This window comes from Plecotus auritus (assembly GCF_963455305.1).
Source record: "Plecotus auritus genome assembly, chromosome: 8".
Taxonomy (NCBI): domain Eukaryota; kingdom Metazoa; phylum Chordata; class Mammalia; order Chiroptera; family Vespertilionidae; genus Plecotus; species Plecotus auritus.
In genome coordinates this window covers 103,213,768-103,234,153 of record NC_137782.1, presented here as the reverse complement: position 1 = coordinate 103,234,153, position 20,386 = coordinate 103,213,768, and the positions used below count along the sequence as shown (strand labels likewise).

The window sequence follows — 20,386 nt, the reverse complement described above, 5'->3', positions numbered from 1 at the left end:
TCTCTCTCTCTCTCTCTCTCTCTCTCTCTCTCTCTCTCTCTCTCTCTCTCCCCCCCCCCCTCCCCTCTCTCTGAAATTAATAATAAAAAAATAAGTGCTCTCAGGCTTCTGGTATCCATCTTTAATTACTACTGTTTACCTTTAAGTAATACTATGCCATTTCTCACAGAGTATAAGAAACATAAAGCAAGCAGTGTACCTCCATTCTAGAACTTAGCCCCATTGTTCCCAGGCCTTTTACAGCTTTATATGTTATAAATCTCACAATACACTTATCAGTTTTGCTTTAAACATGCAGTTATTTTAAAAGAGATCTAAAGAGTAAGAAAAATTATTTTATAATTACCTATGTAGTAAACATTTCTGGTGTATTTATTCCTTTGTGTAGATTCATTTTTATCCAATATTATTTTCTTTATCTCTGAAGGACTTCTTATATTTTCCTTATAGTGCAGGTCTACTGGTGATGAAATTTTACAGCTCTTATAAATACACAAAAAAGTTTTATTTTGTCTTTATTTTTGAAAGACATTTTCACTGAGTATAGACTTCTAGGTTGACTTTTTATCTTTCAGTATTTACCTTTATTCCACTTTCTTCTGGCTAGTATATTTTTTCTGGCAAGAAGGCTGAATTATTTTTTCTTTGTTGGGTGGAGTTTTCTTCATGCTTCTTTTGCCTGGGTTTCATTGTGATATTAGAGTCTGTGAGCTCCTCATTTTCTTTAAATCTTGAAAATTTTCTACTTGTATACCTTCAAATACCCTTCTGTTTCACTCACCTTCCCTCTACCTCAGGGATTCCTATGTCATGTATTGAAGTTGGCCAGCAGCTAAATACTGCCCTGTTAATTTTGTTCTTTTTCTCTGTGTGTTTAATTTTGAATAGTTTATAATTCCATGTCTTAAAAGTCACTAATCTTTTCTTCTGCAATGTCAAATCTGCCATTAATCACATCCAGTGGGTTTTTTAATCAACATTGTAGTTTTTATTTCTAGAAATTTGATTTAAGTTTTTTAAAAACAACTCTCACGTCTCTTCTCAACAGGTTTGATCTAGTATCTCAAACAAGCAAAACACAAATTATTTTGACTTTCCATCTATTCTATCACTTCTGTCATTTCTGGGTCAGTAGTGATTATTTTCTCCTCATTATTGGTTATATTATCCCGCTTCTCTGCATGCCTAGTAATTTTTTAAAAGATGCTAGACATTGTTATTTTCACCATGTTAGTTGCTGGATATTTTTGTATTATGAAGAATGTTCTTGAGTTTGCTCTGTCATAGGTTTATTATTGAAAACAGTTGATCATTTCAGGTCTTGCTGTTAAACTTTATTAGTTATGATCAGAAAAAGTTTTATTCTAGGCCTGATTTTCCCCATCTACTGAGTCAAAACCCTTCTGGGTATTCTACCTGATGCTCCATGATTATTGAGGTTTTCCATTCCAGCTGTAAACAGCAACTCTTTCCAGAATTGTGTGTGGGTTAGGTATTATTTACTCTAATCCTTTTGGCAGTTCGCACTCTGACCTTGGGTAGTTTTTCTTATATAACTTAAGCTAATCAATACTCAGCTGAAAACTGGAGGGAGACTCTGTAGGTCAGCAAAGTGCTTGCTCCCTTCCTCTCCCGCTCGCTCTGTGTGTGCAGGGCTGATCTGTCCGGTGCTCTGCCTGGCACACTTTTGGTTTCCTTGGATTCCCAGCTCCATTTCCTCACCCAGAGAACACGAGACTTTGCCTGGCCTTCCTCCGTGCAATGCCCTGGTCCTGAATCTCTCTAGCAGTGATTGGGTGAATTATAGGGCTTACCTCCTTGGAGTCCCCCCTTTCTGATATTTCTATTTTTTATGTCCAATGTCGTGAACATTATTGTTTCATAAACATTGTCCATTTTTCAGTTGTTCAGGTAGGAGGGCAAGTCCAGTTCCTTATACTCCATCTTGTCCTGAAGCATCTCTCACCTGCTACACTTTCACCAGTTTTTAGATGACTTAAGAGGGGATGAGAGGTTACATAACTTGCTCAAGGGCACTCAGGTAGTTAAGTAACACAACTGAATTTGAATATAAATCTTTCAGACTTCCAAGATAGTGGTGTTAATCATAAGGCTGTTAAATATTTCATATGAGTTAATGTATTGAGTAATTGATACATTTATATGTAGATATTATATTAAGAAACATTGACAGATTTCATATAGAATTTACTTTTCCTTTCTCCCTTTTAAAGGTAAATGTGAGGAACGTAAAGGACAAATAATTTTAGTTTCTTCTGCATATGAAATTGGTGTTCGTACATGTCCTCTTAACCCAAATGAAAACAAAGGCACTATAAATTGGTATAAAAATGATAGCAACACATCTATACCTATGGAAAGAGGCTCCAGGATTCATCAATACAGAGATAAGCTTTGGTTTGTTCCAGCTAAGGTCGAGGACTCAGGACATTACTATTGCACAGTGAGGTAAGGAAGAAGTTACCATGTTACAGACTTGTGTGCTGTGCACCTACAGTAGTTAAGACAGAAATGTCCTTTAATAATGATTGATTCACCTATTTTGATTTATTTTAGAAATTCAACTTACTGCCTCAAGATTGAACTAACTGCAAAGTTTGTACAACATGAACCTGACTTGTGTTACAGTGCACAAGCCATATACACACAGAAACTAATTATTGCAGGAAATGGGCAACTTGTGTGTCCTTATTTGGATTATTTTAAGGATGAACACAATGAGTTACCCAAAATAGAGTGGGATAAGGTAATGTCTTAATATTTTTTTTATTATTACTTTTTAAATCTTTATTGTTGAAAGTATTACATAGGTCCTCCTTTGCCCCCATTAACCTCTTCTAGCCCGCTCATGTACCCCAACCCCAGGCCCTCACCACCCCATTGTCTGTGTCCATGGGTTATGCATATATGCATACAAGTTCATTGGTTGATCTGTTCCCACCCACCCTCCCTGCCTTCTCTCTGAGGTCCAATAGTTTGTTCATGCTTCTGTGTCTCAGGTAATGTTATATTAAATACAGTATTTTACTTTTCAAACAAATAAAATAGTTTTCTTTCACAGACAATATGTTGAATCTGCAAAGTACATTTTCATTTGGCATATCATTTACTTTTGAGTAGTGAAACTTAATAGGACATTTTAAAAAAAGTTGTAAGACTACATATATTTAATTTGCAGCTTTACTGAAAGCTTACTTTTTGTTATTTTTCTGAAGAAGAGTATAGTAAGAATAAAAGAAGTTTAAAGATAAGGCAGTATAAATTTAGGGTTTTTAAGAGATAGCTATTAGTTTTAAAAAAGTATTCTTTTTTTGTTTATTTGTTAATCCTCACCCAAGGATACATTTTAAAAATATATTTTTTTATTGATTTCAGAGAGGAAGGGCGAGGAAGAGAGAGATAGAAACATCAATGACGAGAGAGAAACATTGATCGGCTGCCTCCTGCATGCCCCACACTGGGAATCAAGCCTGCAACCTGGGCATGTGCCCTGACCAGGAATTGAATGGTGACCTCCTGGTTCATAGGTCAACCTTCAACCACTGAGCCATGCCAGCTGGGCACCCAAGGATATTTTTTCTATAGATTTTTATAGAGAGTGGAAGGGAGGGAGGGAGAGAGATAAACATCAATGTGAGAAAGACACATCCATTGTTGCCTTCCACACATGCCTCAGCTGGGGCCAAGGATTGAACCTGCAACCCAGGCATATGTCCTTCACTGGGAATCAAACCTGCAGCTCTTTGGTACATGGGCTGGTGCTCTAACCACTGAGTATACAGGCCAGGGCACAAAATTTATTCTTTTGTGTTTTATTAAAATATCAAGTGGTCCTTAAATAACTTCATAGTTTCTTTCTTTTATTTTAATCCTCCCCTGAGGATATGTTTTTATTGATTTGAGAGAGAGAAACATTAATAGGTTGTCTCCTGTACACACCCCAATTGGGAATCCAACCCACAACCTGGGGATGAATCCTGATGGAGGATTGAACCGCTACCTTTTGGTGTACGGGAGGATGCTCCAAACAACTGCGCCACCGCGCCCAGGGCAGCAGTTTCTGTAACTGCCTTAGAAGAGATTGCCTAGCACTCCATGGAACATATCTGTTTGCTACCTTAGATCTACCTGGGTTGCTAGGGCTTCTTTGGGGAATCATGCTGTGCAGGGTAAGAAACACAAAATCAGTAATATCTGTGAAGAAAGGAAGTACAGCATTACAAACTATAGTGTGAGCATTCTTTCCTCCAATGTGTTTTTCTTTATTGCCAAATAAATTTGTTTTCAAAGTGCAAGGCTCATAGGTGTAAGCATTTAATATCCTAGGAGTATAATTATGACTTTTGCCACAAAAATCACAACATTAAAACTTGTTATGCAAGGAATCTTTCTCTCTCTCTATATGTGTGTGTGTGTGTGTATAAATATATATTTGTATATATATATGTATAAATATATATAAAATATAATATACATATGTATAAAACATTTGCTGATATGGAAAAATGGAATTTTTCCTCCTGGCAGACTGGAGAAAGTTATTAATTGGTTTTCAATACTCCCTTCCTGTTGCTCTATCTAGGATTGCAAACCTCTACTTCTTGACAATGTAAACTTCATTGGCGAATCAAATAAACTCATCATCATGAATGTGACTGAAGCGCATAAAGGGAACTACACTTGCCGTGCATCCTATGTGCTCTTGGGAAAGCGGTATCACATCACACGGGTGATCAAGCTTTTAACTCTTGGTGAGTCACAGCTCTAGCCTAAGACTTCCCATCCGGGAAGGCCCAGGGATCAGGATTCTACTAGCACCAGCATGTCCATGGAGGAACTCGCGCCATGAGAAGCTGGATGACTTTCCAGAGTCACATGGTTTTAACGTTAGTTGCTAAATACCATGTGAATGGCTTCCCTCTTGCTTCAGGCCAAGTGCTAATTAAACAGACGATAGGAGCCGTGTTTCCATCTGAACGAGCAGGCTCGTTCTTTTTTTTTTCTTTTTTTTTTTTCAGGCTCATTCTTTGGGATGGCTGATGATGGTTCTTTCTGAGAGCTCCATAAATCATATATGATAATTATTCTTATTAATTTCCTGAGCTTTCAGTTTTCTATTGTTACATATTAAAAACTATTTTACAACAAAATACACTCTTAAAAATTACCCAGGGCAGGGAAGAGTGCACAAGCATTCTGTAAGCATCTGATTTTGTAAGCTTTCAGTAACACACAGAGACGCTCACTCGTGGGGGTTTGAATATTAAAGGGGTCTCTACTGATAATCATGCTGGGAAACAGGCACGAGAGGGAGTGTCCCAGGGCAGGGACCCAGAACCGGACCGCCTGACATACAGCTGAGCTTTCTTAATTCCATCTTACTTTATTTCTTCAAAGTTTATTATTTTGTTGAATTAGAATTAATTCCTACTAGTATCAGTGAATCATAATTTTCAACAGTCACAGTCATCTTGAGCTTTGAGCAGCCTCTCTCTGGTCATTGTGTACCTCTGGTTTGTTTTTCTTGACTTGCAGCAACCAGACTAGCAGACATGGTCTTCATCTCCTTTCTGATCCCTGTGTAGACATAATGTACTTAATCAGGGTGAGGTCATTTTTAAATCTTCTAAAGGGAGATTCAAAATGATTTATTGAGCATCTACTATGTTCCAGGAACTGTTCTAGGTATACACTGTATTAGCAAACCAAAGAGACAGTATCCTGCCTTATGGAGCTGACATTTAAGTTCATAGTTTCTCAAGCTTGGCCACAGGTTACCCCTTGAAGCCAATCTTTTTGTAAATAACAGATTGATTTCTGGAGCTACTTAATATTTTTATCCTGTTTTAATAAACTATGCCAAATTGCTTGACATTCTACTCTTGGGTCATTAGTAAAGGTCCCGTGTCTAAGCAGGTCCAGCATCGAAGGCCCTCTGCGGAGAGATGCTCCACCAGGGAGGCACCCACCCCCTCCTCGTCCTGGCTGGCTCTAGGAGAGCCTTTGTCTGCAGCCAGGCCTGTGCTGCATGTGGTTTTGTGTAGCCCAAGCTGCTGGGCTCAGAGGGCGCAGGCTTTGGAGCAGGTTGTTGTGATTTGGCTGTGGCCTCTTTCACTTCTTGCCTCTGTCTCCTGCCATAAATGCATCTGGCATTTGAGGGAATATCTGCCAGATGCCATGTATAGTTTGGTGTACTTGCCAAGTGTTGTTATCATTCGAGACTCTGATCTGTGCGAGACTGAGAGCCTGTGGGTGTTTATTTCAGAGGAGAAGAGGCCCCAGAGCCCTGTGATTGTGAGTCCGGTGAACGAGACGACGGAAGTGGTCCCGGGTAAGTAGCCTCCAATCAGGACAGGCTGCAGTATATATTCTGAATTCAAGATTAAGATAAATTGTACCTTTACTACACAGAGCCTAAGCTGTTTACTGGATATGTCTATAATTAGAGAGAAAGTGGCATAGGTTGTATATTAAATGTTCCTTTGGATTTCTTGCCTCTTATGGTACAAATTGAACAACATCTGGTTTAGCTATCCTTGCTTTCCTGTGGAGACTTATCACTCACGAGAACCCAGCCGAAGGCTAATCTCAACAGGCCGAGGGTGAGAAGTGTGCCTTCTGGTGCAGTGTGTCTCTGACACCAGAGTAAGCCTTTAGGCAGGAGAGCTAGACTGCAGGCAAAAGGATGTCATTCTAGAAAAACACTTTCACAAGTCAGTTAACTTGTACATTGTTATTTCAAGAATAAAGAAATCTTATAAGCATCCAGACCAGCCCTGTACAGTGCAATAGCCATTAGCCACGTGTAGTTATGCATATGTGAATTTAAATTAAGTAAATTAATTTAGTTCAATTGAATATTAGTTTCTCAGTCAAGAGCTTAATAGCCACATGTGACCAGTGACTTCAGGATTAACACAAATAGAGCACATTTTCACCATCACTGAACATTCCATTAGAAACCGCTGGTCTAAGTGTAAAGACAGGTTTTGGTACCAAAGGATCAAAAATCAAGTTAGTGTACAGAATTCTCTTCTGTAATAGTAACTGCAAGAAGACAAGGATTAGAAGGTAAGAGTTGTGACCTATGGATTCTGTTAATTTGTTATTCATGATGTATGGTAATATAAAGAAATTCTTAGATATAAACTAACAAGCATGTGTAACTCAAAATTATATATGGGCCTATAGAATCGAAAGCAGTATTTCCCAATCTTTTTTTCATTACTGTGCTCCTTTGGGAGCCTAAAAAGGCATTTCCCTCCAGCCCTGCTCCTTTCTCAGAATTTAACATCACAGATGTTGTCTGTCGATGTACTATGGCACTTTGAGGGCCACAAACCCTTGCAACAGCTAAGCCTTTCTTGGCCCCTTAAACCAATAAAACAATTAAAGTATTATATGCCCCAAATAAAATGTACATGGATATTTTCCTGATTTGGTGGTAGAGGGGGATTTTAGAAAAAAATAGTGAAAACAGATAAACAGTTATAAATTTGACCAAGCAAAAAATAAAAATATCTTTACCAAAGGATTTTCATAAACAAAATGAGATGAAAGCAAGCAACACTGAGGATTTTTGGAGTAGTTTTCATGTGTGATAGAGTTACTACAATAATGCCAGTAAATAATGAACAGTAGGGATAACTAGCAGTTCTTAAAGGCAAATGAACACTAAGCTTATAAAAAACATGTCAATTCGCCTTAATTCGAGAAATACAGGCAAAAATGTGAATGGAATGTTTTTCCTCTCTGAGTCGGCACTGACTAGGGGGGCAGCCTGGGGTGGATGCACGGCACTCCCTGCTGGGCAAGCGGGAAGTGCAGTCCTGTGTGGGCGAGAGGGGCTGGCTTTTAAAAGTATCTCCTTTAACTGGATTCTACTTCTGGATTTTTATTCAGAGTGCTGTTTCAGAAAATGTACAATATTGATGTACAAGAATGCTCATTGGAATAGTAATCATAATAATGAAAAATTAGGAACTGATTGTGTTTAGCACTAGGGAAATGATTATCATATTCTGTCTGATTGTGCAATGCTGAGCCAGCCACAAAGGAGCCTATTTTGGAAGGCTAATTGTGTGAGCCAACATTCCCAACACAATAATAATTACAAATAGTAGATAATAACACCCCATTTAAGTAATTGCATGTGTACACAGAGAAGATAAGGAATGAGATACACAACGTTACTAATAGTGGTTATCTCTAGGTGGTAAGTGTAAGGGTGATTTTTCTTTTTCTTTGTGCTTTCCTATAATTTAAAATTCTTATACAATAGCCATTTGTTAATATAGATAAATGGATCACATAAAAATTAATTAATGTTAGGCTTTAAAATACACTGCTTCACAGGATCCCAGCTACAGTTGGTGTGCAATGTCACTGGCCATGACACTAACTTTGTCTACTGGAAGTGGAATGGGTCGCTAATTGATGATGACGACCCAGTGCTGGCAGAAGACTACATACAGTAAGTATGCTGAGCACCAACTGCAGCAGAGACGTTTTGGTGTTAAATTGCACATCATACTTTATACAGTCTTGATGGTTTAACCTAATAGCAAAAGTTACTTGGCAGTTGATTGGTTCTTAACCCTTTGCCACCCATATTGAGCTTTGTTAAGCTAATCAGGATTTACAAGAGCTTGTACATCTACACTAATAAAAGAGAAAGATTCAAATTGTCCATACCTCCACGACGCCCACCAGCCAATCAGGAGTAAGTATGCAATTTAGCCCAACAAAGATGGCAGGTTAATTTGCATAGGCAGGCGCCAAGCGACCAGGGGCAGGGCGGTGCCAAGCGGCCTAGGTCCCAGCGATGGGCGTCAAGCCCACAGCTTCCCGGGACCATTGCTGGCCCTGGAGGCAAGGGCGGCCACGCCAAGCCTCGCCCTTAGGCTCCTGGGACCATCAGCGGCCACGCAGCTTGACAGCAGACAGCAGGGCCTGCTTGGCTGTAGCTGCGGCAACCCGTGAGCAGGCAAGTGCAGCCCACAGGCAGCACCTAGCAGGGCCTGCTTGGCTGTAGCCGCGGCGACCCGTGAGCAGGCAAGCCGGCCTGCAGACAGCACCCAGCAGGGCCTGCTTGCCCATCATCATGGTGTGGAGCAGGCAGGCCCCGCAGAGAGCAGAGAACCATGGGGAGAGGGCCTAAGCCGTCAGTAGGACATTCCCTGAGGGCCCCCAGATTGGAGAGGGTGCAGGTCAATCGGGCTGAGGGACTCCCCCTCCCCCATGCACGAATTTTATGCACTGGGCCTCTAGTCTTAAGATAAAAATGCATGTCATCATGGTGCAAATTCAGGACCACTTGGAAGGCTTTCCGTTAAATTAGTTACATATGTTGCAACATTCTGGTGAAGCAATCTTCATGTTATTCCACTTTTTATTAAGTAATCTAAAAAGGACGCATAAAATGGGGCCAAAAATCATGCACTCCATGTCTCAAGTCCCCAGGGGCTCCTTAACCTCTCTAGGGATAAACTCCTGACTCCTTAGCATCACCTTCAAACCCTTGGCCGTCTGCCTGCCCTACTCTTGTTCCATATATTCTTTTCTGTGCCACATGGAGACAAAAATGCATAAGTTCATATTTTTCTTCTTGGAAGCTGCTGATTTTTATTCAGTTTCTCTCCTACTGAGTCTTTTACCGATAATGAACTTAGGTCCATAACTTCTTGATCAGTGTTGCCTAACAGCCTGATAGTTATACCTGTGCGTAGGCTAGTGATTCTTTCTGCTATAATTTATGCAACAAATCAGGAGAAAAACCATCCATGTGTCTTATTTGTTGTTAATGCAGTTTACTTAAAACAACTTATTTAGTTCTCTCTCTCTCTCTCTCTTTTGAACAGAGTGGAAAATCCTTCATCCAAAAAAACGAATACAATCATCCTAACGCTTAATATTTCAGAAGTGAAAAGTAAATTTTATCTATATCCATTTACCTGTGTAGCCAGGAATAAATATGGTATAAATTCAGCATATATCCAATTAATACACCCAGGTAAACAATAAAACTGTTTATTGGAAATGTGCTTTTATGTTACCATGGTAAGATTCTGTGACCTTGAGGTTTGCAATGCCATTCTCTCTGCCCAGAATGCTCTGGGATTCCTGTTAACCTGGATAACATCTTCGCTTTTTCACTTCTTGGCTGAACTGTTTCTTCTGCCAGGGAGCCTTTCTGTACTGTTCTCTGCCAAAACAGATGAGGTGAGGGCACTAGCACTCTAGGTCCCCACCTGCCACAGTAGTTGTCCTACTTAGTTTTATTTACTTGGCTGTAAATTCTGTGGTGCTGCAGACCATTTATCTTCCTAACTATTCTATTTCCAGAACTAGTAGTAACTTAAGTCTGGTCGTGGTAGGTATCTAATGAATATTTTTAGGTGAATGATGGATGTGCAGGGGAAATTTAAAGGTTTTTTTAAATATTTTTTATTGATTTCAGAGAAGAAGAGAGAGATAGAAACATCAATGATGAGAGAGAATCATTGATTGGCCGCATCCTGCACGCCCCCCTACTGGGGATCGAGCCCGCAACCCGGGCATGTGCCCTTGACCGGAATCAAACCCGGACCCTTCAGTCCACAGGCCAATGCTCTATCCACTGAGCCAAAACAGCTGACTGGGGGGAAGTTTAAATATCCACTTTCCAGAGAGAGTGTCAGAAGTTATTGATTTTCATGAGTTGTATAATCTTAAGATGCAGTATTGAGAGTATTTGTGAAATATTTTAAGATTATTTGTAGTTAAAATATGGTATTTATGAATGTGTACATGGAAGAAAATCTGAACAGACAAACTATTAGACTTAATAAATGAATTTAGCAAGATAACTAGTCTCTATACATGTAGTATTTCTATGTATGTCTATAAATACCAACAACAAACCAATAGAGTTAAATTTAAAAGGTATCATTTACAGTAGCATCAAAAATTATCGAAGACATAGGAATAAGCTAGCAAAAGCTGTTCAAGACCTCTAGTTAGTAATACAAACTAAAAAAACAACAACAATATTATTGAGTAAATTGGAGAAGACCTCAATAGATGGAGGGATATACAATGTTCATGGATTGAGAGACTCAATATTATAAAGATGTTAGTTGTCCCCAAGTGAATTTATAGATTAAAAACATCCCCCTCAAAATCTCAGCACTGTCTGTGCAAGTATGGGTACGTGTGTGTATGTGTGTGTGTGTGGGGGGGGGGGTATGTGTGTGTTGTGGGCAGGCTTATTCTGAAAGTCATATGGAAATGTAAAGAGTCAAGAACAGTCAAGATTATCTTAAATAAAAATGACAAGTTTATAAGATTTATACTATAGATACCATGATCTTGTATGAAGTTACAGTTGTGAAAATTGTAAATATAACCTATTCAATTGAACCAATTGGCTATTGGTCTAGAAAATGGTATATCTTGATTTCTACTTTATACCCAAATCAATTGCAGATGGGTCAAAGACCTAAATCGAAAAAGTAAAACAAGAGAGCTTTTAGGTTCTCTTTTCTTTTTAAAGAATATGTGTTGTTTGTTTTTTTGTTGTTGTTTTTTGTTTTGTTTGTTTGTTTTTAGAGAGAGAGGAAGGAAGAGGGAGAGTGAGATAGAAACAACAATGAGAGAGAACACTGATTGGCTGCTTCCTGTATGCACCCCTCACCAAGGCTGCAACCTAGGCATGTGCCCTGACCGGGAATTGAACTGATGGCCTCTTGGTGCATGAGATGATGCTCAACCACTGAGCCCATTGTCTGGGCAGGTTCTCTTTCTTGATGCCTACATACCCCTGACATTTATTTATTTTTTATTTTTTAAAAATCTTTATTGTTGAGAGTATTACAGGTACCCCTTTCTCCCCCCGCCATTGCCCCCTTCCAGGCAGCTCCCACCCCACTCCAGGCCTTCACCACGCTTTTTTCTGTGTCTATAGGTAATGCATACATGCATATAAGATCTTTGGTTAATCTCTTTCTGTCCCCCTTCCCTCTGAGATTCATTCGTCGGTCTATTCCATGTTTCCATGCCTCTGGTTCTATTTTATTCATCAGTCTATTTTGTTGATTAGATTCCTTGTTCATGTACTTTGACTTTTAGATTTAATTGTTGATACATATGTATTTATTGCCATTTTATTGTTCATATTTTTCTGCTTCTTTCCTCCTCCTCTTCCTCCTTATCCTTCTTCCTCTTCCTCTTAAAGAATGCCCTTCAGCATTTCATATAATACTGGTTTGGTGGTGATGAACTCCTTTAGCTTTTTCTTGTCTGCGAAGCTCTTTATCTGATCCTCAATTCTGAATGATAGCTTTTCCGGGTAGAGTAATCTTGGTTGTAGGTCCTTACTATTCATCGCTTTGAATATTTCTTGCCACTCCCTTCTGGCCTGCAGAGGTTCTGTTAAGAAATTAGCTGATAGTCATATGGCGCTCCCTTGTAGGTAACTAACTGCTTTTCTCTTGCTGCTTTTAAGATTTTCTCTTTGTCTTTAACCCTTGGTATTTTAATTATGATGTGTCTTGGTGTGGGCCTCTTTGGGATCCTCTTTTTTGGGACTCTCTGTCCTTCTTGGACTTACAAATCTGTTTTTTCACCAGGTAGGGAAGTTTTCTGTCATTATTTCTTCAAATAGGTTTTCAATATCTTTGTCTCTCTCTTCTCTCTCTGGCACCCCATAATGTGAATGGTGATACTCCTGAAGTTGTCCCAGAGGCTCCTTACACTATCTTCATATTTTTTGGATTCTTTTTTATTTTTACTGTTCAGATTGGGTGTTTTTTGCCTTCTCATATCCCAAATCATTGATTAGATTATCAGAATCATCTAATCTACTGTTGAATCCCTGTAAATTATTCTTTATTTTAGTTAGTGTATGCTTAATTTCTTTTTTTAATGTTAAAAATATTTATTTACAAAAAATACAATGGGATAAGTTTATGCTGAGAAATTCAGCTATAAATAAAGCTGAAAACAGAGCAAGTCTACACCAATACACTGGCACAATAGGAAGAGCACACGTACCACCCAGACCCACGTGTCTGCCGGCCCACTGTACACACTCCTTGAGAAACGCCACTCAGAAAAGGTCTCGTTTGCTCAGGTGAGAGAATGAGGATACATATCATCACCAGTGCACTCAGATCATTAGCAAGCAATACTGTAGAAACATCAATCTGTGAATGTCTAAAATGCTGCATCTTCAGTTTAGTTGGCAGACACCACCTTTAGTTTAATTTCTGACTGGTCCTTTTTCATGTCTTTGATGTTCTCACTAAGGTTATTGAAAGTCTCACTACATTCCTTGAATCTATCATTAAGATCTTTGAGCAACCTTATAACCATTGTTTTGAACTCTGTATTTAGTAGTTTGCATGCTTTCATTTCATTTACTTCTTTTTCTGGAGATTTCTTTAGTTCTTTCATTTGTGACATGTTTCTTTGTCTCTGCATTTTTTACTGCTCCCCTGTGTTTGTTTCTATGTACTAGGTAGAGCTGCTATGTCTCCTGGAATTGGTAGAGTGGCCTTGTGTAATAGGTGTCTTATAGGGCCCAGTGACTCAGCCTCCCCAATCACCTGAGCTGGGCACTCTAGGTGCACCCCTATGTGGACTGTGTGCACAGTCTTGTTGTAGTTGAGCCTTGATTGCTGTTGGCATCACTGGGAGGAGTTGACCTCTAGGCCAATTGGCTGAGGACCAGCTGCGACTACAGTGGAAGAGCTGCTGTGCAGGTGACACCCCTATGAAGCAGACTTGCTTCAATGGGGCTTTGGTGCTCACTGAGTCGGCCTCTTTAGTGTGTCACTGTGGATGTGTAGAGTTTTAATCTAGTTTGGTCTGAACCTGTCCACCAGGTGTATGGGCTAAGGGGCCTCCCAGGAGGTGCAAAGTCAGCCACTGCCTGGGGCCACTGGGCAGGAGCTACAGAGAGATCTATAGATGGTTGCTACTTGTATTTGACTTGGAAGTGCCCAGGCGAGGTCAAGCTGTGAAGCAAGGCAGTCTTGGGCCTCTTATTGATATGTTTGGGGCACGCTGATGCCAGATGCTGCTTGTTTAAGAGATTTTAGGAAAGTCTGAAGCCTGAGCCAGGATAGGCCATTCATATGAAAAAGCCACTGCAAACAGTTTGGGTGGTACTGCAAATTGGATGGGGTGGGCTCTCAGAATCACCAGGGCAGAGCAAACAGTGTGAGCCTGGCTGATGGAAATGCAGATATGGCTGCCAGTCAATTTTGCAATGGGGGAGGTCCCAGCATAGGAACAATGACCTCTGTGAGCCCCCCTGTCTGGAAGAAAACTGCCCCTGAATTCTTGCCCTGATGCCAGACAATCCAGTTCCTCCCTGAATGTCCCAGGTTCCTTTCAAGCTGCTGCCCCGGTGCTGGAGCTCTGAGAAATCAAGTCCGAGTAAGTTTGTGCTCTGGCTTTTTAAGAAGAACATGTGGGTCTCCAGCTGCCTATGAGTCACTCAGCCAAAATTCCCACTGGTTTTACAAACTGAAGTTACAGGGACTTGCCTTCCCAGCTCTATAACCCTGGGATGGGGGTCTGGTGTGGGGCTGGGACCCCTTACTCCTCATGGGAGGCCTCCACAGAGATGATCTCCCTCCCGATTAAAAAACACACCACACATGGGTGTTGGACCAGCCCATTCCATGTCTCCACCCCTCCTACCATCTCAGTGTACTTTCTTATTTAGTTCTCTCATTGTAAGACTTCTATTCAGCCAGCTTTCAGGCGGTTCTGAATGATGGCTGTTCTGTATTTTAGTTGTAGTTTCAATGTTATTGTCCGAGGTGGTGAGTACCAGTGTTTACCTACACCACCATCTTGGTTCTCTTCCTGACCCCTGACATTTGTACGTACCTTTCTTGTTTCTTCTTCTCTACCCTCTTCTCCTTATCTTTCCTTCACCTTCCTCCTCTGCCCCACCCCCCACTCTGTAATCAATCACTGGATGAATAATTAGCCAGTGAAGCCTGGAGAACATCGAACTGTTAAACATTCTGTGTGGCATCCCTCACCCTTATCTTTCCCCCTACCCTTCACCTTTCCCACCTGACTCTTCTACCTCTAGGAACTTTTGCTGGCTTTTGAATAACTTAGACTCTTTTACTATAGAGTGCTCTATCCTATGGTCTTTGTTATTTTTCTATGAGATTGTATATTATACTACTTAGGTGGAAATTTAGTACAATGCACTGTAGTTTTTCTACATGGTATCTATTCTAGATGTCTTTGTACATTAATACCCATTATTAAGTGATAATGAATGGATTAATACTATCTGAGATTTGGGATTATAGGCCAGTCCCAAATATGGTTTCTCTGGGACTGGATGATGTTTAATTTGTTGTGCTCAAATTTTTAATTCTTTGGTTCTAATAAAAGTTTCGTCTCTTTTCTGCTATAGTCTCCAGTTTCCAGAAGCCCATGATTGGTATATTTGTCATATTAACAGTAGTGATTACGAGCTTTGTTTTCATCTATAAAATCTTCAAGGTTGACATTGTACTTTGGTACAGGGATTCTTGCTATGATTTTCTCTCGAAAAAAGGTACAATTTTTATTTTATGCAACATTTTCTTGTTGAAGAGAGGGGATAGTTGAGAGATAAAAGATAACTAAGAGGGTTTTTACTTAAATTTTAAAATGAAATGTAACATATATAAAAGTAGTAGTTATTCTTATATATAATTATAGTTTCATAACTGAACAGACTGACATTGTTTTCCAAGTTACTGCTTTAGGCTCATAGTGGTGGGTAAATGGCATTTAGAGCGTCTTCATAAACCCAGTTATTCAGGACCTGCTCTGTGCTGGGCAGAAGACAGATCACCCAAGATTTGCTACCAAATCAAAGAAAGGACTCAATTTTCATGCATGCACTCTCTCTTTTGTTTAAATCTTGCAAAAAATAAATGCTGCAACAATACATAGAAGGGAGAATGGTAGAATTGGGCATTGTGGCGTGGGGAGGGAGATGAGGACTGGAGGCCCTTCCCGTTCAGAGAGGTGAAGGGCGCTGCATGTGGGTGGCCATCAGTAACATAAAACAGTTTTGCAGTAAACGTAACAAAGAGACACTTGTCAGGGCACAGCACTTGGAAAGGTGTGCTGCGTTTTGTACTGAAACTTCATTCATGCCATCATACAAAATAATAGTTCATTCTGAAGTGCATGTGTGCAATATCGACTTTTCCAAGCCTCGTATTTTTCCTTGTGGCTCTAAAATATCGCATTTCCCCTTTAGCTTCGGATGGAAAGACCTATGATGCATACATACTGTATCCAAAGGCCCATGTGGAAGGGTCCACCTCTCACTCGGATGCTTTTGTGTTTAAAATCTTGCCTGAGGTCTTAGAAAAACAGTGTGGCTACAAGCTGTTCATTTATGGAAGGGATGACTACGCTGGGGAAGGTATGAGTGTAAAGGGAAAAGTAAAAGTCTCGTTTTGAAACTAATTTATTAATTAATTGGTTTAATTAAATTGGGGTTCATCTTTCTAGGCGACTAGCATAGGCTCACATATTTGACAATTTTAAGACCCTCTTCAGTGGTGCATAATGATGATTTTCACACTATTTTAATGCAAAGTATTTACTTTTCTCATATTTTGTTTAGGCAACAATTAACTGAGTTGTATTTCGTTTTGGAAAACATAATTGCTAGTTAGATCTGAACATTGCTTTACAGCCTATACAATAAAATAAAAGAGGAATAGGTCAACCGGTTTAACAACAGATTTTAAATTTCTACTGAAAGTGCTCTGAGTCCTAAGAGAAAGCTCAGCTTCTGGGGCCAGTGTTTTGAGCTGGTCTGTAAGTGGGACCCTCCTTTAACCCTAAGTAAGGCAAGCAAGTGTTAGGGGACATGGGGGATGGGGGTCCTTCTGGGGTTTTGGTTCTGGAGAGAATGATTGTAAATAGAAATTGCACTTACTATGCCATGCTTCGTGTTTCTCAGATGTTGTTGAGGTCACGAATGAAAACATAAAGAAGAGCAGAAGGCTGATTATAATTTTGGTCCGAGAAACATCGGGATTCAGCTGGCTGGGGAGTTCGTCTGAAGAGCACATCGTGTTGTACAATGCCCTCGTTCAGGATGGGGTCAAAGTCGTCCTGCTGGAGCTGGAGAAGATCCAGGACTACGAGAAAATGCCCGAGTCCATCCAGTTCCTCAAGCGGAAGCAGGGGGCAATCCGTTGGTCAGGGGACTGGACAGCAGGGAGGTCCCAGTCCGCAAAGACAAGGTTCTGGAAGAAGGTTCGGTACCACATGCCGGCTCAGCAGCCCCTCCAGCCAAGCGCCAGTGGCTGTCTGCAGCCCCAAGGCCGATTCCAGGGAGAGACTGCGAGGTGGGGGCCCCATGCCTCTCGGGGAGCAGGTGACGCCTGTCCTGTAGCACTGGGCTGACCTGTGCCTCGCTGATGTACAGGCACAGAGTGCCCTCACATGACCCTTCACCCCAGGCCACCTGGAGTCGGATTGTTAAGGGACCAGGGTGGGTGACAACAGCAGCCCGGGCACCTCAAAGCAGAGGAGTGGGGAAGGCCTTCCAAAGACCGCACCTGCCCTCCGGACGTGTGAGCTGCCGAGAAAAGGCCCTGGGGGAGCAAACAACTAGAAAGAACGTTTAGAAAATATCAATGATCTAGAGACAGTGTTATGAAGTCACCAACAGTTCAAGGGGGCTGTGCCCAGACTAGGGATGGCAGGGTCCCTTGATGGCAGGAGGTGGGAAGACTGCTACTTCTCAGAAAGAGGAGATGTGTTGGAGAACTGTCCACTGGCCGTGCGTTTTCACACGCATCCACAGCCAGCAACAGCTTCCAAAGACTGAGTTTTATTGTTTAGACCTTTAAAACTGCCATTGCAACAAAAAGGGCTCTCCAGGACTCCAAGGCTTTACAATAACCGTGGCTTTCCACCAGGGAGAGAGTCCAAAGCAAGAGTAGCAGAGAGGGACCCTTCTGCGGTGCCCTGGGTGGCCATTCTGTCCCACTTTCTTCTGCATGTCACTTGGCTCTTTTCTTCTTTGGAAGGACAACTTCCAAGTCCCTTCCTCCTCCACTGGGTCACACATGACCCACAGATTAGCCACCCTCCTAAGCCACTGTTCTCCTCCGCGCAGCTTGCCAGGGTCAGGAGCAAAGCCAAGTTACCCACTGGCATGTCACTGTGGGGCTGTGGTCCAGACTGGGGGTTCCAGGCCAGTTTGCACAGTGCTACGTGGAGAGTGCCCACAGACTACCTTTCACTGTTTGCCGTCGCCTTGATTTTATGAAGCCAGCAGCTGCTTACAGCAGTCACTCTCAGCGCTGGGCTGGCCACGCTGCATCCAGGGCGGCTGAGGTGTGACCTCAGGGCCACACCTGTGCTTCTCCCGCCCCGCCTCTTGTGGGAAGAAATGGTAGTTTGCAGGATGGTGCCAAGTCCAGGCCTGCTTCTCATTCCTGTGAATGTTGGGGTTAACAAAAATCACGTTAGATTTTTATGGAAAAGTTTCTGCCTCCATATATTCTTCCCCTAAAGTAAATATTTGTAAATAAAAATGAGAGCAAGTTGTATTTCTCTGGTGTAGAAGAATATTTTAAACACTGGATAGTAGTCCCAGGACAGTTACAGAAAACCAGGACACTGCACAGCTGTGTGCCGTCTGCTGAGGTCACATGGACATGGTAGGCCTTTTGTTTTTTGTCTTTTTAATATTTAATATTATAGGTGAACACAAACTTTCATTTGGTACTTTTTTCCTCAGAAGTAATCAGAACTGGACAGAAACGGATTCACTGCCACCTCCTCCCACCTATTTCTCTTGGATTCAATCTGGCAGCCTGGGGGACAGCGTGGCTGTGGAGCTGCTGTTTTTAAGGAAAGCGCCTTCTTTTCACCCGGCGGCGCTCGGGACCTGGCCAGCAGTTTGGGGGTGCATGGAGGGACTGTCCTCTCCCCACAGGCCAATCAGATGCTTCACATCATGCTGAGAGTTTTAGTCAGCTGTAGAAATATACCCGCACGGGAGTCCCAGGAAAGCCACTTCTGAACCTGAGGACTAGCTAGGAACTGAGGTGAGGGCAAACAGCCAGGGGCGGCCATGCCTGGCAGAGGAGGGCGGAGTGTCCCAGAGGAAGGTGTACCCCCGAGTTCCCTGGGAACTGCCTTTGTTCTACTGTTTCCCCCAAAACCTCCGTTAAGCCTGTCCTGTCAGGGCTTCCTCGCTAACTAGGTTTCACTGTGCCCTGATGGTACAGTTTTGTCAGCTGAGTGCTTGCGATGGGTTTGCACGTGCACCAAAGTATTTCATTTCAAGCTGCTGCATGGGCCCAGCAGGGTTTCTGTTCCGTCCTCCTGGCTCCATTTTATTTGCAGTTGCAGTATGGAGCTGGTGTGAAGGACACTTGTGATAATTATATCTGTAACTGTTAATGAGGAGGAGCATTTTTACAGACTCATGTGTATAAATAAGTCAGCAGCAGATACCAAATATTTTTTTAGTAAAAACACCAATTCATGTACAGCATGTATCATTGATCAGTGGACTGTACTTGTTTTCTAATAAAATTGTCAAAACCTGGTATTGAGGGTTCTCATGGCAGTGTCTCTGCGCCTGCCTCCCGGGCTCACACGCACATGCCCAGGCCCCATGTAGGGCGAGGGCACCTTCAGCCGGGGAGGGTCAGGGCCCGGGAGCCCACAGTGAGCCCCAGCTCCCACCAGTGGCCTCAGCGTGCTCCCTCTGCTTGATTCTGTGTGGAGTGTAATGTATGTCTTATGATTATTAACCTGTACCTGTCCAGCAAGGCAGGACAACGTTTGTATAGACTTGCACATTTTGCAAAAGGTTTCTTTTTATTTTCTTCTTTGACCAGGAGGTAAACACAATTGGCAAATGTGGTGTCAAACTGCAAGCTCTAATGAGCACAGATTCTGGTGATCGGGCCCTTCCCTTCCCTTCCAGCACCTGTAGTGCCTTTGTCTTCCGCTCAGAGCAGGTCCACCAAGGGCTAGTCAGCTAGAGTGGGCGGAGTCACAGTCAACCCTGCCTGCACCGTCCACATGGTGTGAGCCCTCCCTCAACCCTGCCTCCACTGTCCACATGGTGTGAGCCCTCCCTCAACCCTGCCTCCACCATCCACTTTGTATCAACACTTGGACCAACAATTTGAGCCCCAGTGTCCTCACCTATAAAGTGGACAAAATGCCTAATTCATAGCATTGTGTAAGGATTAAAAAGATGAAATAGGTTATGACGCACACAGTGCCTAGCAAACAGTAGGTCCTCAGAAAATGGTAGCTTTGCTAGTAGCAGTTCTATGCATAAACTTTGCATTCTCAAGTCATAGTAGAA

The 20,386-nt window shown here is 41.8% G+C and overlaps 1 protein-coding gene across 4 annotated transcripts in view; it reads left to right on the top strand.

Moving 5' to 3' along the window:
• Positions 1–19,613, top strand: part of IL1R1 (interleukin 1 receptor type 1) — a 55,173-nt gene extending 35,560 nt beyond the window's left edge. For 3 of the 4 annotated variants that reach the window (XM_080684747.1, XM_080684746.1, XM_080684748.1), the window contains 9 exons: positions 2,235–2,469; positions 2,578–2,767; positions 4,604–4,772; positions 6,287–6,352; positions 8,377–8,494; positions 9,882–10,033; positions 15,449–15,592; positions 16,289–16,456; positions 17,003–19,613. In XM_080684747.1, coding sequence (XP_080540873.1) covers positions 2,235–2,469; positions 2,578–2,767; positions 4,604–4,772; positions 6,287–6,352; positions 8,377–8,494; positions 9,882–10,033; positions 15,449–15,592; positions 16,289–16,456; positions 17,003–17,451 — 1,691 coding nt within the window. In that variant the 3' untranslated portion in view covers positions 17,452–19,613. The remainder of the gene's footprint in view (positions 1–2,234; positions 2,470–2,577; positions 2,768–4,603; positions 4,773–6,286; positions 6,353–8,376; positions 8,495–9,881; positions 10,034–15,448; positions 15,593–16,288; positions 16,457–17,002) is intronic. The other variant, XR_013961464.1, reaches the window with a different exon arrangement.
• The last annotated feature ends 773 nt before the right edge of the window (positions 19,614–20,386 follow it).